Raw genomic sequence first — 15849 nt, forward strand, 5'->3', positions numbered from 1 at the left:
TCAAAAATAAATAAATAAATAAAATAAATAAAAACACCAGATCTGGAGAGTTTTATTGGATTGGAACCTCTGGTGCCCAAAATTCTGCGTTTTTAAATCAAGTTCTGGTGTGATTCCTGTGCACACTAAAAGTTTGAGGTCTGTTGTTTTGGAGCAGAGATGATCAACTCTGTCCATGAACTAGAACTGCTAAGAGCTTTAAAAATGAATATAGATGCTTGGGTCCTACCCCTTAGAGACTGTGATTTAATTGTCAATACTCAGGTATATTACTCTTTAACAACAACAACAAAAATTTAGATCTCCTTGAGTATTTCTAATGTGCAGTAGCCAGGGTTGAGAAACATTGTTTCAAAGTAGTAGTTCTCAAAGTGTGATCCCAGACCAGAAGCATCAGCAATATCTGGGAATTTGGTAGAAATGCAAAATCTTGGGTCCCACCCCAGACCTGCTTCTTGAGACCCTCCAGGGGTGGGGCCCAGCAAATCTGTGTATTTGCCCTCCAGGTGATTCTCACGTACACTAGAGTTTGAGAAACCCCTGTTTTAGAGCAGCAGCTCTCAAACTTGGCTACATGTTAGAATCACCCAGAAGGGTGTTTAAGAATCCCAGGCCCCATCCCAAACCAATCACATCAGAACCTCTTGGGGTAGGACTCAGCCATCAGCATTTTTTAAAGCTCCCCAGGCGATTCCAGTGTTCAGCCAGTGTTGAGATCCACTGCCCTAGAGGGTGGGGACAATGTTTCCTAAAAGGCGCTGTAAACATTTGGGACCGTTGGTAAGATGTAATCATTTAGATGCATCACAGGTATGGCAGCCCCTGTGATGGGGTCTGAGAAACTTAAAGTGGACAGTGTTGCGTGGGGGTGAGACTGATGCCTGGCGCTACTTCAAACTGGTCTCTTACAGAATGTGATGAGGGGGGACGAAGGAAGAAGCAAAGCTCCCTTTTGTCGTGTTCCCCCTTGCTTTCTGCCAGAGCCAGGAAGGAAATGAGCACTGAAATCCGCACTGTCACTTAAACCAGCCTGCACAAAACTCCCGTCACACAGCGTATTATCCCCATTTTGTAGAGGAGAGAACTGAAGTCTGGGAAGGAGCATCACCAAGATTTGGACCTGGTCGTTTTAATCACACAACCCACATCTTCCTTAAAAGTTTTCACTTTGCCAGTTCCCCAAATTCTGGCTGCTTCGAGTGTCATTTGATGTCTCACCTGTTGTGTTTTGTTGTATTTGCCTTTTTGTTTGGAACAGATTAAAAATAATGAACCTTTGATCAACGTGCTTTACAAAGTGCTGAAGAAGTCAGCACGGGGCTGTCAGCCCAGGAGAAGCGTAAGATGATCTGATCCGTGTCTCCGAGCGGGGCCATTCCATTGCTTCTGGCTCAGTGCCGGCTCCATCACTTGCTTAACCAGTCGCTCTCCTGACCGCCCCAGGCTTCCCGCAAGTCATTTTGGTTTATTTTCTTTAAATTGAAGCGCTCTTCAGCATTTTGGCCGATGCATCAGGCTGAGCCTCTCATCTGTGGTGTTCTGTGACTTCATCTTTCGTGCTGCCAAGGGGTGGGGGAGCTTGCCTGGCTTGCCACCAGCTTGTGTCGTGTTTCCATTCTCGCTTGTCTGCCTCCACGGCGAGGGCTTACCTAGACAGAGTTGAGCATGAGTTTCTTGGGAGGGAGCAGCAGTTGCTGGTCACCATGCAGGAGCAAAGGTATCCTCAGATCCCACTGTGGTCCTGGGATTAAGGGGCCTCTTTTGGGGGGGCAAGGCATTGATATTTGGATAAGTCTGGAGCTAGACTAGGACACGGTGCCACACCTAAACCCCCTTTGACTGATACAGAAGTAGTGACTGCAGCACGGCCACCTCTCATAGCATTCCAAGGAAGGCTGCAGGTTGGGAAGCAGGTGTTGTGTCCAACCATCCTGAGCCCCGAGGAAGTGCGTTGGGATGTGGTGAAGGGGAGGTAAGATGCCTAGGGGCCTTTGATTCCCTTCTGATGCAGAGACGTTTTCAAATATGAGTGCCCACAGACTTTTACTTTTTCCAGTGACAGAGATGCTGGGAGGACCCATAGTTGAAATTTTATTTTACTTTATTTTTTTGAGACAGGTCTCACTATATTGCCCAGGTTGGTGCAAGCAATTCTTCTGCCTCAGCCTCCCAAGTAGCTGGGGTTACAGGCACATGCCACCACGCCCAGCCATAGTTAATGTTTTATATGAATTTAAATATTGCTATCGTAAAGCACACTTTTAAAAGGAAAATTAGAGTAATATACTACTGTGGATGTAGTATTTCTTAGTAGTCTTGGCTCTCTGCAGCAGAGCTAAATTCAGAAGCTTGAAGGGCCTCCGAGCTGTGCGTAAACAGCTATCGCTAAGGCTGTGCTTTAAAGCCATAGGAAGCAGAGCCAACTCACTTTATTTTGATATATTTATGAACTCACTAAACAAACATTGCCCAAATAGCCTCAATGTGCTAGGCCCTGGTTGGCTTTGAGGATACAGAGAAAATACATCAGCCTCCACAGTCACCCCTAATTAGGTTACTGTCTAGTGAGGAGAGACAGATGAGCAAACAGAACATCCTAATCTGATGTGCTGAGTAGTATAGCAGCAGCAGACACAACGCGTGGGAGGAACACCCTGAGGGGCACCAAACCCAGTTAAAGGAGGGGAAGAGGCATAACTAGCTCCTCTCTGTTGAGCTTTTAGTTCTTTGAATTCCTTACAATACCTTATAAGCAGCACTTATTTATAAAAAGGGACAAAAGAAATCTTAGAAAAGAGGGAATACTAATAACCTGGGGGTGGGGGTTGAACGTATATGCAGTATTCTGTGAAGGCAGCAAAGGACATACTTTTAGAAAGCTTTCCATGAAAAAGTGTCATTTAGAAGATTCAGCTTGCTCAAAATGCCCTTTTTGTGTAGAACATCTCATTCCTTTCCTGATGGTGCTGGATAAATGAGGCATTGCTCAGTTAGATTTTCTGCCTTGTTATTTAAGTATCAAAAAGATATCCTCTATAAAAAGCTTCTGTGAAATAAGGTGAAGAGTTTTGCTGGGGAGAAAAATCCTCAAATCCTCAATTTGAAAATGATTTCTACCCAGGAAATGAGCCAAGGGTCAGACGCTTTGAGAGTAGACAAGCTTATTGTCCTCCACTTTGGTGTGACGGAGTGAAGACTTCACGGCTTTCACCTGCTTTTCTCCTGGTTTCTCTTGAATTTAAACCCAAGTCCTGCCTGAGAAGTTCAGCTGCTTGTGGTTCACCAGGATTAATTCCACACCCTCCCTCCCTACTCTTGTCGTCTCCTCCCACCCCACCCATTGTAAGAGACAGCACAGTCTTTTTGTTTGTGGATCATTGCTTAGTCCACGTGTTGTTCTGCAACTGTGTGTATACATGTATGTACACGTAATCTGCCAGTTTGAAGAGCAGAATTTGGCTGGAGTTCTATTTTTTTCCAGGAACTCTACAACACCAACCTACATGTGTTCCCCTTTGACCTACGTGCAATTCAATAAGCATTTGCTGAGTTTGTGCCAGGCCTTATGTTCAGAGCTGACTTTACCAAGACAAATAAAACAATGGTCCCCACCCTCTTCTGTGTGACCGACCAAAGGGTCCATGGGAGTGGGTGGAGGTGGGTCTGCAGCCCAGAATCAGTCCAAGGCAAAGAGAGGTCACTTTCCCTTGACCTTGGGGTTTGCTAATGATGATTCGCTGGGAGAGGGACACATGAAGGGCTTGAGCACTAAGGGGAAGATTTGCCAGTATATTTCTGCTCCTGATTCACACTGACAGACTTACTGGTCCTCCTAGATGGTCCTCCCAGACTTACTGGTCTCTCCCAGATGGAGTGAAGAGAGATCGAAGGCCATCTCTCCAGCAGCTGTCTGTCCGTCCATACTGGTACCTTCTTGGTAGCACACACACCACCTGTCTCTGATGCAGCGAGCTCCACCCTCCATATTCCTGGTCAGATCTGCAAAACGGAGCTCAGTGAGATGGCCTCCCCACATGCGACACTTCAGACTGTCTGTCCATGACCTTGTCTTGGCTTTGGGGGTGCATCTGTGAAAAAGTCATCCCCCTCCACCCTTGCACAGCTTTTGGCAAGAAGGAGATTAGGGGAAATGAAAACATTAGGGGAAATGAGTTGGACCTAGCTGTTTAGGAGTCACTGAGAGATGGGCAACATGTTGCCCACTTTGAGTCAAGCAAGGGATAGGAGATGTTGTGAAATCCCATTGGCAGTTTGGGTAACTTTTGTCTATTGCTTTGTGGTTTCCTTTCTTGACAGGACAAGGGAACATGTAACAAGTACACCCTAGACTCAGGGGTCAATTAAAAACCCCAGCTGGGAACTATCCAGGTTCCTTTTGGCCTTGGCCAGGTTTTCTTCCCAAAATAGTATAGGGTGAGGAAGGCTGGCTTTACTCACAGGGAAGTGGGCCGCTCAGAGACTTCCTTGAACTCAGGGTTGATAGGGCTCAGGGATTTGCTTGTTCCTTCTGGCCCGCCCACCCCACTGCCCTGGGCAAGGGGTGATGGGCTTCCGTACCATGTGTTTATCCCCAAGTTCAGTAGCAAACCTCTGTCATATCAGTGGAAAATTTTCCAAGATTCATACAGATTTTATAACACTCATTTTGGGCAAATATATGCTTCTGAAATTGATGATCCTGTAACTCAAATGTCTGCATTTTCTTTAATTTGAGGAATATATAAGTGTTACCTGGATCATGAAAAGATTTTGGTTTTTTTCCTAAAATGAAAAGATCATAGAAATAAAGCAGGTATTGCCCGAGTTTCTGTCCATGCCATGACCCTACCTGTCACTGCCAAGGACTTCCACACCCTTTCCTTCCTGAGCTGTGATCCCAAGCACCATGGTCAAATCTCTTTTAAATTGTTCACCTCCCAGATGACAGGCCGAGACCTTCTCAAGGATCGAAGTCTGAAGCCTGTGAAGATAGCCGAGAGTGACATTGATGTGAGTGAGCAGGTGATGTGCTGACCCCTCGGCCACCTCCTGACCCAGACCCAGGGTGGGCAGCTTCAGGCAGGATTTGGATGGTTCTGTAGCGAAGGCTTTCTGATCACAATCCCAAGGCCTTGCCGTCTTCTCACCTTCCCAGGCCCTCTCTAACCTGTTCTTGCTTATAGGTCAAACTGAGCATCTTCTGCGAACAAGACAGGATCCTCCAGGACCTGGAAGACAAGATACGAGCCCTCAAGGAGAACAAAGTACACATCAGTTTTGCATAATCTTGGGATGGGTGAAGGGGCATTTTGTCCTATCTTTCCTGCGATGTAGACTGGACTCTTATGTTAGTATTGAACAACAGGTGTTAGTTTATCCAGAACAATGTCTTTGTGTTTAAATGGTGCTTCTTGAGGGTTTCTCTCCCAGAGGGAGAACTTATAGGGAGACCTCAGCCTACTTGTTCCAAATACTGCAGCTCCCTCCACCCCAATTCTGCTCTGGCCTACCCCTCCCTGGAGGAGCTCCACCAGCTTGTATGTGATGATCCCAGGGAAGGGAGGCTGGCTTGGAGAAGGAGCTGTAGTCGTTACAGGGCAGAGGCCCTCGCTTCTTACATCTCCTTTCTTCCTAGAATCTGGGCCGTGGAGACAGCAAGTCTGGATTGGAAGGCTACCATTGTTTGGTCTCTTACAGTCTTAAAGTGAATTTTTTTCTTTTTGCATTTTAGTAAGGCATTATATATGTGATGCTGAAAGTTTTTAACATACCCTTTTCCCTAAGAGCTTAGAGAGTTTTCTGTCTACTTTTTTATTTATCCTCATAGTTTATCCCATAAGGAGTTAGATGGCTTTGTGCCCACTTTATAGATGAGGGAACTGAGGCACAGAGCTGCTGGGTGCTTTGCCCAGCCCACCCGATACATGGAGTGAGAGCTGGCAGCAGAGGTCTTGTCAGCCCCTGCTTGGCTCTGGCCCCTGCAGCTTTGGTTAGATCCAACAGCTTTGTTTGGTTCCTGGAATAGTGTGGGTTGGCCTCTGGGGACTGTCCCTATATCCTGTTGCTCTTTGGCCCTTCCCGGTACAGGATCAGCTAGAATCTGTGCTGGAAGTGTTGCACAGACAGATGGAGCAATACCAAGACCAGCCTCAGCATCTGGAGAAGATTGCCTACCAGCAGAGGTTGCTGCAGGAAGACCTCGTCCACATCCGAGCCGAGCTCTCCAGAGAGTCCACTGTACGTAGAGGGTGGCAGACACTTCCTCCTCGGGATGGGCTGGGCAAGGGGCTGCTTCTCTCATCTCCCAAGCTGTCATTGAGTTGGTGGCCAGAGGTGAGAGTCTTGGAGTGGCAGAACTTCTCCAGGCTGCCTCCTGTTAGTAGCTTACCCTTGTCCAGGGGTGACATGTCCATCTCCACCTATGCCTTAGGCTACTTACCATCAGCAGCTCCTGATGGCTGATGACACCCAAGGGACCATATTTCTCAGAGCAGCCTCAGGGCTATTTCCTTGATCTGTATGCAGTTAACTGTAAGACAGCAGAATTTGTACTTTTTCATTTGCCAATCTGATGTGGTACAGGCCCTTTCTGCCAGGGCTGGGAATCAAAGCACCTCCAGGGTAGAAGAGGGTCCAGTGCAGGTGACCGGGGACAGAGCATGAATGAGAAGATGTCACACTATCTCCCGCTCCTGTCTCTCCCCCGCCAAGCCTGTGCAAGGCCCACTGGCTCCCCTCCCCTCTTTCTCTGGCTGGGTCTGCATGATCCAGGAGCACAGGAGCTCATGAGACCTCAGGAGGAGGGCAGGGGAAGCAGGGAAAACTAAGAACCAGAAGCATTTCCTTGGCCAACAGGAGATGGAAAACGCTTGGAACGAGTACCTGAAGTTGGAGAATGACGTGGAGCAGCTGAAGCAGACCCTACAGGAACAACACAGAAGAGCCTTTTTTTTCCAGGTGATCCAAGGCCTGTTCATCCCTTGTGAACTGTGGTTTTTTTCAGAGAGCCCTCACCTGTGGGGACTGTGAGCTCTACCCAGGGGCCTTCTCCTCCTGAGCCCTGGACTCAGCACCCCTGTAAAGGGGCCACCCCAAGCTCTTCCTTGTGGAGCCCTTTCCTGAGCCGGGCTATGATGAGAAACCTCATCCCAGCTCCCCTGCCTGTCCACTCTCAAAGACAAGCTCTTGAGTGTTTTCGGAAAGATTTTACTTCTGATAATTTGGGAAAACAGACCCAACAGGAGGGAAATACCTTGAGCACCTTACAGCAACTTGAGAGTGATTTGTGATCCCGTGGTTCTTGGCCCCATCTTGGTTCCTAGCTCCTCACTTAGACAGCAGCAGGAATCCCCCACCTCCTTCTCTCTTCTGATTCCTGGAGATAGAAGTGTCTCACCTGTGCCTGAGGAGGTGGTATGAATTCAGCCTATTGAGGCGCCTCTGGTCTCCAGGTGGTCATTTGCATTTCTGGAAGCCAGGCTGGGTGATACCCATCTCTGTGGTCCCTGCTCCACTCGGGAAGGTGGCCTTAGAGCCCTACCTCCTTACCCTTAAAAATCAGGCCACCCCATTGATAGCTGCCTCTGTCCCCCAAAAGTGAGACTATGAAGAGTACTGTGTGGTTTCTCTTCTTCCAGGTCAGGTTCTCAGCTGCCCAGTGTTCCCCCATTGTGGTGCCCAACCAGGTTTCCACCCCACCCTCTAAATTGTGTAATGTATTTGAATTCAGCAGGCATTAACTGAGGCTGCTTTTGTATGAGGCACCATGCTGGGCCACTTTGGGTGCTTGGTTTGCTAATTGATGAGCTCCGTTCTAGCCAAGGCTCTCTGTTCAAGTGATTTAATGCATATGTTGACTCTCCAGACATTAGCCTCACTCAAGAAAAGTGAGTGAGATTCTCGAAAGGGTTTAGGTTTGTAGGCCCTGTGGCTTTTCCCAGGGCTCTGCTGTCCCTGCACTCAGAGATGGTTTCCGGAGAGCCCCGTCTAGGACCACATAAAGGAAACTCTTGCCTGTGGCTCAGGGCTGGCCTATGAGGCTCCGCCGAACTTGTCTGTCTCTTGCTGTTGTTGGAGTTTGTTCCTCCGTCTCCAGTTACCCTTCATCCAAGCTGGCGAACATTTTACTGCTCTTTTTTGTATCCTCAGCATTTAACATAATGGCTTGAAAATACTAGGTGAACATTATTGAGTCTCACTCTGTTACCCTGGCTAGAGTGCTGTGGCATCATCATAGCTCATGGCAACCTCAAACTCCTGGGCTTAAGCCATCCTCCTGCCTCTGCCTCCTGAGTAGCTGGGACTTTAGGTGCCCATGACCACACCTGGCTAATTTCTTCTGTTTGTAGTAGAAACAGGGTCTCGCTCTTACGCAGGCTGGTCTCGACCTCCTGACCTCAAGTGATCCTCCCGCCTCAACCTCCCAGAGTGCTAGGATTACAGTCAAGAGCCACCGCACCCGGCTGTATGTTTCTATAATTATACAAGTAATACCTGAGTACATCTCTCTGAAAAGGCTAAAACAATGAGAAGAAGAAACAAAAAATGGTATGAAAGCTCCTCTTCCCCCTGCCTTTCTGCCCTAGTCCCCTCGTTCTCCCTATTGGTGCTAATTAGTTAGCACCACTAACTAATTGGTGCTATTAGTTAGTGGTGTTGCCTTCCAGACTGTTTTCTGTGCATTTCCAAAAATAGACACATGCATAGAATTACATTATTTATTTAGGGGTGGGACCAGGTCAAAGGCTTACTTAAAGAAGATCACACACATAGCTTGGCAACTCACTTTTTTGTCATAGCTTTATGTTGTAGAAACTTTCCAGGAAAGATATCCCCAAGTTTATGCTGCCCAATATAATATAATATTTAATATAAATGAATTAAAATTAAAAATGTATTCCTCATTCACACCACCCTTGTTCCAGTGCTTAATAGCCGCATGTGGCTAGTGGCTACTGTGTTGGACAGCACAGATTATAGAAGATTTCCATCATCTCAGAAACACATATTAGACAGCATCAATCTAAGTAAATTAAATTAGTTCTTATTGACTGTGACATACTACTTCACAGTCTGAGTGTTTCCTACTTTATTTAGCCATTCTTCTTCTGACAGGCATGTAAAATATTTTCAGTGTTTTCTTTTCATAAATGGTGCCATTGTGAGCATCCACGTAACTGCCTTTTCAAGCATGTTCACATGCATTTATCTAAGATAGGCTCCCAGGAGTGGACTCGCTGGGTTGGAATGAGTGCACATCTTAAAAGCCAGTAGGTGCAAATCTCCCGATAAAGGACTGCACTTATTTCCCCTCCCACCCACAGCAAGTGAGAGTACTGAACCTATTTGCCAGCATCCTCGTCAGCACCTGACGTTTCAGCCTTTTTAGTTTTTGCCAGCCTACTAAATGACGTCTTATTTTGATTTGTATTTAATTACTAGTAGCTTAAACATCTATTCCTGTGACTATTAGCCATTTGTATTTCTACTGTGCCTGATGTGATGGTGATTAACTTACAGCAGGCCCAGAATCCTTTTCTCCCCCCTCCAAAAATCAAATTGGTACAACGTACAGGTCTTGTCACAGACGCCCAGGAGAACTTAGCCTCATAAGTTACTAGCAGAAAGGCCAACCTGGAGCCCGCAGCTTAATTTCCACCCTGCCCTGCCCTGTGGCATTGCTCACACTTTCCTTAAGTGCCACAATGATGGGGAAGCTCACAAAGCCCTGCTTTGAGCAGGCTCTGTGCTAACTTCTTTGGCGTAATCCTAGGCCCGGCAAGCTGTTAGAGCCCTAGATAAATCATTAACACTGCAGACATGCTTCCGGCCCCGTATGCACATTCTCAGTAACAAGACTTGGAAACTCACCTTCCTTTAGCCAGATTTTGCTGTGAGAAAATCCATAGCCTTTTCAGAAAAATAAGGTGGCTTTATTTACGAAGATACATACAGCCACCTGGTGGCAGGGAACTGTGAGAGAGACAATGCTAGGTGAGGCTACCTGTAGATGTTCCTCTCCCAACTTCTAGATGGTGAGTTCAGGCCTTCGCTGAAAACAGTACTGAGAAGCCTTCCTGCCCAGCATGGTAAGAGGAGGCAGGAATGAAGCTCTACCTCCTTTCTCCCCCAAAGTGCCCCTCACCTCATCACTAAGGTCTGAAATTCCATCACCCTAGAGAAAGTTAGGAGCTCTCCAGCCTTTGTTCCTCTCTGTTCTTCTCTTACATGTGGGGTAACAGGAAGGCAACATGGGGCAGCTACCAGGGGAGCTTTCTGCCCTAGGCCTCTCACCCTCCCTATATGTAATTGGTGCTATTGGTTAGTGGTGTTGCCTTCTAGACTATTTTCTGTGCATTTCCAAAAATAGGCACATGGGCTCAAGTGATCCTCCTGCCTCAGCCTACTAAAGTGCTGGGATTACAGGCGTGAGCCACCACGCCTGACCTATTTTTTATTTTTGTAGATTGACACATAATAATTGTACTCCCATAGTACTTTAAAAAAATAATAGCTTTATCATATAATTCACATACCATAAAATTTACCCTTTTAAAGTATACAATTCAGTGGTTTTTAGTATATTTACAGTGTTATACAGCCATCACCAGAATCAATTTTATAACATTTCATCAGCCCCCAAAAGAATTCTGTACCTATTAACAGTCACTCCCGGCCGGGTGTGGTGGCTAGCGCCTGGAATCCGAGCACTCGGGGAGGCTGGGGCAGGAGAATCACTTGAGCTCAGGAGTTCGAGACCAGCCTGAGCAACAGCAACACCCCATCTCTACTAAAAATAGAAAAATTAGCCGGCGTCGTGGCATATGCCCGTGGTACCAGCTACTTGGGAGGCTTGAGGTGGGGGGGTGTCCAAAGGGGGTTCTGTCCCCCAGGATGAGGGGCTGTGTCTGAAATGGCAGGATAAGTTCTAAGAAGAAACTTCTTATAAGGAGCTAAGAAGGCAATGAGCGAACCACAATCTTATCTTCCTCAGGAGAAATCGCAGATACAGAAGGATCTGTGGAGGATTGAAGATGTCATTGCAGGCCTGAGCGCAAATAAGGAGAACTTCAGAATCCTAGTGGAATCGGTCAAAAATCCGGGTGAGTGGCCATCCTCCTTCCTGGGTGTGGGAGACAGCGTGGGGTGGGGGGTGGGGTGGCCCTTGGGGGGCCAGGTCTTTGTGATCCTAAATCACTCTACTTGTCCTCCGAGGAAGAGGGTCTTTGTCCTATGCCATACTTTGCTTCCCTCCGTGCCCCTCAGAAAGAAAAACGGTGCCTTTGTTTCCTCATTCGCCTGTGCCTTCACTCTCGACTGCTGAGAGCAAGCCGCCCCCACAGCCCAGCCCTCCCACCAGCCCTGTGCGGACCCCTCTGGAGGTTCGACTCTTCCCTCAGCTGCAAACCTACGTGCCCTACCGACCTCACCCGCCCCAGCTGAGGAAAGTGACATCCCCACTTCAGTCACCAACAAAGACGAAGCCCAAAGTTGTAAGTAGTGATGACTGGGAGCTGAGTGCCCTCTCTGCCCTCAGATCAGCTTCTCTGTGGAGAAACTCTAGGGAAAACCTGGAGAGATGGAACCAGCCAGAGTCCTAAGGGAGCCCTGAGTCATGAGCCAGTTAAAAAGTAATATTTGCCTTGCTGTTGTGCCTTAGACATTCAGAGCTGGAAGGGCCCTGAGAGAGGATCTAACCCCCTCATTTTACAACTGGGAAAACTGAGTCCCAGCAAGAAGTGTCTGTGCTGAGTAGGGTGGAATTTGTGATCTCTGTTGTGCAGAAAGACGTGTGGCTGTTGTGAGGCTTCCCCGGGCAGGGCTCTGTGCAAATCTGTGGAGGGCTGTCCTGCGGGTGCGCGAGCCTGTGGGCAATGAGCTCATTCCAGTGGAAAAGTGTCTTTCCCTTCACCTGCTGTTGAGCACTTTGCTGGGTTGTCAGATACTTGTCATCTTTACAGTAACCTCACAGAGTATGGGTAAGAAGGGCAGTATCCTCATCCCAGAGATAAGAAAACTGAGACCTCAAGTTGTTGAAATGTGCTCAAGGTTTCCATGTTAGTTACTGGATGCAGTCATACCTCCCGGCCATGCTCTTTTATTCTGTGCCATCTTTCATGTAATTGGACCTTAGTCCCAGGTCGGATCTGCGGCCCATGTAGTTACCTGGGCCAACACCTTGGTTTGCCTGGCACAGAGAGCGGCCAAGCTCTTGGCAGAGTCTGGGGACACAGGAGACTTTACAGAAATAGAAGACGTGGCCAGATACCATGATAGCTCACACCTCCAGAACCAGGCCAGCCTTGGCTGGAGAACATAAGGGGTCTGGTCCAAATGTAGGGAAGCCCTACAGAGGGGACCTTGGAATGGGGGCCTCCAGATTTTTGCCAGCAAAGGCCTGGGAGGAACCTTGCCCCAGTGCTATGTGTGCCTAGGACCTCTGATGAGGTTGGTGCACAGTGCTGGGTAAAACACGTGTTCCCGTACCCTGCTTCTCACCATCCACCTGCTTGTAGCCGTGGCTCAGGGCCCAGAGCTGGACCCAGGGTATGGCCCATGACCTAGCCAGAGAGTCACTGTGAATTTTTCCAGCTTTAGATCTCCTTTCCAATCCCAAATCTAAGAGGTAGTCTGGAGCTCCAGCCATAAAAGGGGAGGTAAAAAAAAATACCAAAAAAATAAATAAATAAGGAGGTAAAAAAAAAAAATAGTCTGGGGCAGATGGCTGCTGACATAGGGCAGGATGCCACCAGCTAGGACAAAGAGCAGAGGGAGAAGGCACTAGCCTAAGAGCTAGGACACCCAGATTCCAGTCCTGTACTCTCACTGTGTTCTCACGCAAGTCCTGTCCCCTCTCTGAGCTCCCTCAGTTTCCCCTGTGCAGATGGTCACAGAGGCGCCTGCTCACAGCGTGGTCCTCTGTGGCTCTCAGGCTTTTTCAGCTTGGACAAGCATCCAGGCACCAGGAGGTCTCTCTCTCTCTCTCTCTCTCTCCTTCTCGTGATACATGTGTGTTTACCAGTTTTACCACTTGCTGTTGTTGTTGGCTTGTTTTTAACATTTATATTTGTGAAACAATAATATCCACCCTGAAGAGGACATTAAACAGGAATATATAATTTCACAAATAATAATAAAGAGACCACCCATGTTATACTAACACACAGACCAAGAAGTAGAACTTTGCTGGCAACCAGAAGAAGCCTGTGGTTTCCTTCCTTGTCCTGGCTGCTTCCTTTCTGCCAGAAATGACCATTATCTTGACTTTTTGGATGATAATTCCCTTGCTGGTTTTTTTTTTTTTTTTTTTTTTAAGTTTTACTACCTATATTGGCATTCCTAAATACTGTAATTATGCTGGTATCTTATATCTTTTCTTTTCTTCAACATTATGTTTTGATATACACCCACATTGTTGCATGTAGCTATAGTTCTTTCCTTTTTATATGGCTTGTTTTCTTGAATTTAATGTCTTTTTTTTTTTTTTTACTAGCTAGTACTCTCAAAAGGTACAAAAATAAAAGATATTAAAAAGTATATAATAAAATGTCTCCCACCCTTTGTCTCCAGACATTCTATTCTCTTCAAAGGCAATCAACTTTGTGTTCGTCTGTTTGGGGAGCTTTTTAGAAATTGGTGGTTCTGATGTCTTGTCAGGGTTGGAAACTGCTGATCCTTGGAGAACAGTGGGTATCTTAGACAGACGGCCTAACTTTCACACATCAATGAAGCGTGTTGCTTTAAAAGAATGCTGGTAAACCTCTGCCAAGCAAACTTGGAGTGCCCTTTCCTGAACTCTGCAAAATTCTGAAGAACAAAGCCAAATTAGACTAAGAGGGAATTTAGGAGGAGGAAGACGTGATGGTCATTAGTCCCAGGAGTGGGTGTTCATGGCGATCGGGGGCCAGTCTGTTGGTGTATAGAGGAACCACAGCCCTCAGCGAGCATTGTGGCCAGGGAGTTTCAAGGAAAATAGTTACATTCATCCCATTCTAGGGAGTGGGCCGTGTGGTAGGCAATGAGTCACTCATCCTGACCGCCTATTCTGTCTGAGTCAGGAAGGAGGAAATATTTTGTAACCATGCACATTTCTGATAGAAAGGGCAGGAGACTGTGGACTCTTCCCTTGTTCCCCAACCTGATGAAGGATCCAGACTTTTTGCAAGGCCGATGAGCCAGCTTGGGCTGCGCACTGTGAAGTGGGCCAGATGTTTGTTCTCTAGGTGAGGGGTGCTGCCGTAAACCTAGGAGTAAGAGCAGAGTTAGCAGCCGCCTCCCCTATGGTGTTGTCCAAATCAGGAGAGTAAGCAGTTGGCACAGTGCCAAGAGCATGGACCCAGGAGACCTGAGTTCTTGATTTTTGAACGTAGTATGTAGAGGTGACACTTTGAAAAATAAAGAACATATGAATCAAAGGGAAGAATAGAGATGGAGCAGAGGCATCTCCTCTCTTCACAGCATCTCCGGGGGAAGTGTTAGTGCTCCTTGGCTGAGGTGGTCGTGTTCTGGGGCTCCGAAGTGGCCTATTCCTGCCCTTTGGGCCACCACTGTGGCAGTCCTCCAGCTCCTCTCGCTGGGCACTGCTTCTGGTTCTCTTTCTGAGCAGGAAGATGAGGCCCCTCCCAGGCCCCCACTCCCCGAACTCTACAGCCCGGAGGACCAGCCCCCGGCTGTGCCACCTCTGCCGAAGGAGGCCACCATCATCCGGCACACTTCTGTGCGGGGCCTCAAGCGGCAGTCGGACGAGAGGAAGCGAGACCGGGAGCTGGGGCAGTGTGTGAACGGGGACTCGAGGGTGAGCAGGGAGGGCCCTGGGGAGAGGGAGGGTGGTGTGACGCCAGGCAGATATGACCACCTGCGACTGTGCTCACAGGTGGAGCTCCGGTCGTACGTCAGCGAGCCTGAGCTGGCGACCCTCAGCGGGGACGTGGCCCAGCCCTCCCTCGGACTTGTGGGCCCTGAGAGCAGGTACCAGACGCTGCCAGGCAGAGGTAAGGCAAGGCCCTCCACAGGGAACCCACCAATACCCATACAGCTTCCAACCCTCAGCTGGTTCCTCACAGCCTTGTGCCTGCAGCTTGGGCCTGGGCGTGGGTGCAGCTGTTAGGGGCTCTGGGCTGCTGGGAGGGAGGACCTGGCCTGCCTTCCTCTGGCCCACGTCCTGATTCACTTCCTCCTTTGTTATCTGTCCCCAGAAACAATGGTAATAGCAATTACTATAAAGTCCTGCACTGTTTAAGCACTTTATGTTCACCTAATGTTCACAACGTCACATGAAGGGAGTACTATTATTATCCCCATTTTAGAGATAAGGAAACTAAGGCTCAGAGAAATTAAATAACTTGCCAATTAGCTGATCAGTGATGGAGCCAGAAGATGATCCCAGTGCTCTGGCTTCAGAGCTACTGCACCCTGTAGGCTGGGGTGCTGGGTGACTGCCACTGGCTTGGCCATCATCTCAGCCCGTCCAGAGGGCTTTTCCCTCTTGTGTCACTCTTTAAGACTTGGTGAATCCTGTCTTTAAACACTTTCTCCTCAGTTGGGCTTCCTGCTCACTGTCCTCCGCGATCCGGGGTTGGGTTGTGCGGGATGCATGAGAGCGCATGAGGAGGAAGCGGGATGAAGGGCGCTCCTGCCCCTCAGCCTTTCCACCTGCCAAGCGGCCCAGGTCTTCCGTGTGGAAGGGAAGCCTAGGGCAGTCCACAGATCTGCAGGCACACTGTCTCCCGTCAGGGACAGAGGGCACCCCTGGCTGTCCCCCTATCCTCTACCTAGGGCCTTGCTCTTCCAGGCCCTGGGGAGGAAGAAGAGAAAGAAGATCGAGTGGTTGGCTGGGTCCTCTTGGTCCTC

At 48.2% G+C, this 15849-nt stretch overlaps 1 protein-coding gene across 1 annotated transcript in view; it reads left to right on the top strand.

Annotated features, from left to right (window-relative positions):
- The window catches only part of PLEKHA7 (pleckstrin homology domain containing, family A member 7), a 199246-nt gene that overhangs the window by 182149 nt on the left and 1248 nt on the right, over positions 1-15849 (top strand). The window contains exons 14-21 of the mRNA XM_012654426.1: positions 4942-5010; positions 5184-5264; positions 6088-6237; positions 6856-6957; positions 10994-11102; positions 11266-11492; positions 14606-14794; positions 14873-14990. Coding sequence (XP_012509880.1) covers positions 4942-5010; positions 5184-5264; positions 6088-6237; positions 6856-6957; positions 10994-11102; positions 11266-11492; positions 14606-14794; positions 14873-14990 — 1045 coding nt within the window. The remainder of the gene's footprint in view (positions 1-4941; positions 5011-5183; positions 5265-6087; positions 6238-6855; positions 6958-10993; positions 11103-11265; positions 11493-14605; positions 14795-14872; positions 14991-15849) is intronic.

This window comes from Propithecus coquereli, unplaced genomic scaffold (assembly GCF_000956105.1).
Source record: "Propithecus coquereli isolate 6110/MARCELLA unplaced genomic scaffold, Pcoq_1.0 Scaffold44, whole genome shotgun sequence".
Classification (NCBI taxonomy): domain Eukaryota; kingdom Metazoa; phylum Chordata; class Mammalia; order Primates; family Indriidae; genus Propithecus; species Propithecus coquereli.